This window comes from Buceros rhinoceros, unplaced genomic scaffold, assembly GCF_000710305.1.
Source record: "Buceros rhinoceros silvestris isolate BGI_N320 unplaced genomic scaffold, ASM71030v1 scaffold45411, whole genome shotgun sequence".
Classification (NCBI taxonomy): domain Eukaryota; kingdom Metazoa; phylum Chordata; class Aves; order Bucerotiformes; family Bucerotidae; genus Buceros; species Buceros rhinoceros.
The window spans coordinates 5,696-7,141 of record NW_010393361.1 but is presented as its reverse complement, the minus strand read 5'-3'; the positions used below and the strand labels follow the sequence as shown (position 1 = coordinate 7,141).

General features: G+C 50.0%; 1 protein-coding gene across 1 annotated transcript in view; it reads left to right on the top strand.

The window, feature by feature from the left end:
• Positions 1 to 1,446, top strand: part of LRRC20 (leucine rich repeat containing 20) — an 8,041-nt gene that overhangs the window by 2,135 nt on the left and 4,460 nt on the right. The window contains exon 4 of the mRNA XM_010144815.1: positions 1,120 to 1,287. Coding sequence (XP_010143117.1) covers positions 1,120 to 1,287 — 168 coding nt within the window. The remainder of the gene's footprint in view (positions 1 to 1,119; positions 1,288 to 1,446) is intronic.

Genomic DNA, 1,446 nt, shown 5'->3' with positions numbered 1-1,446 from the left:
GTGCATGGCTGGTCCCATGGGGACGCTTTCCGGCAGAGTCCAGCAAAAGCAGCCAGAAGCTAAGCTGCTAAGACATGGTCATGCAAGCATCCACAGCACCATAGTTTTGCATGCTGGGGACTGCCCTGGAGCTTTGCCTACCCCTGCAGCAGCACCCAGGGCTCTGGCAGCTTTTAAAAACAATTGTTTTGCTCATACAATGTACTGCACAAGTGCCACCAGGGTGGGAGTCTGGGGAGGCTTCCCATGTTGTACAGGAGCATCACCTGTGATAACTCCTCTAGGCTGGAGAAATGAAACACATGGAGCAAAAGAAATCAATTTTCATCTTCTAGACATCACAGTGAACACCCAAGGGGAAAAAAGGTCTCATTTCCCAGAAAAAAAAAAAAAAAAATTACTCCAGTGATGAACATGTCAGGCTTCAGCAAGGCTGTTGCAGGGGAGAGATGCCCCAGGGCTGGGGACAGCCTTGCACCAGCCTGAATAAGGCAGGACCTATAAATACCAGGTATTAGGAGGGGCAGGGCAGCTTGTGTGGGTATTTATAGAGCAGAAAGCCCTGTGTCACTGGAGAAGAGTACTGGGTCAGAGGGGTTTGGGTTTCTGCTCCCATGGCCAATGGCCTTTCTCACACAAGTGCTGCTCCTGGCACCACGGTGGGGGTGGAGCATCACAGAGGGTTAAACTCTATAGAACAGATATTTGTTACATATAAATACATTTCCTCCACCACTCTGAAGGGGTTCAGGCATGTGATGATAGAAAACTAGCCTTAAGCCATGAAAAACATCCCTAGGAGGGGAAATGCTCCAATGTCACTAAGAAATACTGCTTATTTATACCACCCCATACTTGCTAAATGCTCTACAGGTTACATTACAAAAGCCTGAGGGAACCAAGAAACGTATCGCTCCTACAAGTGGTATTCACAGCAGGCAAAAGTGCGATGGCAAAACACAGAGATGAGCAGGAAATCCCATTTCAGGAGTTGGAATCCCACTGCTGGACCTGGCAGCCCAAGAGGGACAGAGGCTGTAAATTAAATTATGCATTAATTGTACGTATTTTATATGATACATAATTACATACGTTATGCAGTAATTATTTTCCCATCAGAGCTCAACTTGGCAGGCAACTACCTGCACCGCCTGCCCGAGGAGGTCACCTCCCTGCTGCACCTCCGGGTCATCAACCTCTCCCGCAACAGATTCCGGCGCTTCCCTGAGCCCCTGGCTGCCGTAACCACCCTGGAGACCATCGACCTGGAAGAGAACGAGATTGTAGGTGAGAAGGACCTTTTCCTGCTGGAGGTGTGGCTGAGATCACCACTGCGCTTCCCGGGGGTGATGCTGCTCCATGATCCTGGGCAGGGAACGATGCTGGCTTGAAGCTTTGCTCATGGTCCACCACCCCCTGCAGATGCAGCCAAGCTGAGGGATGGCT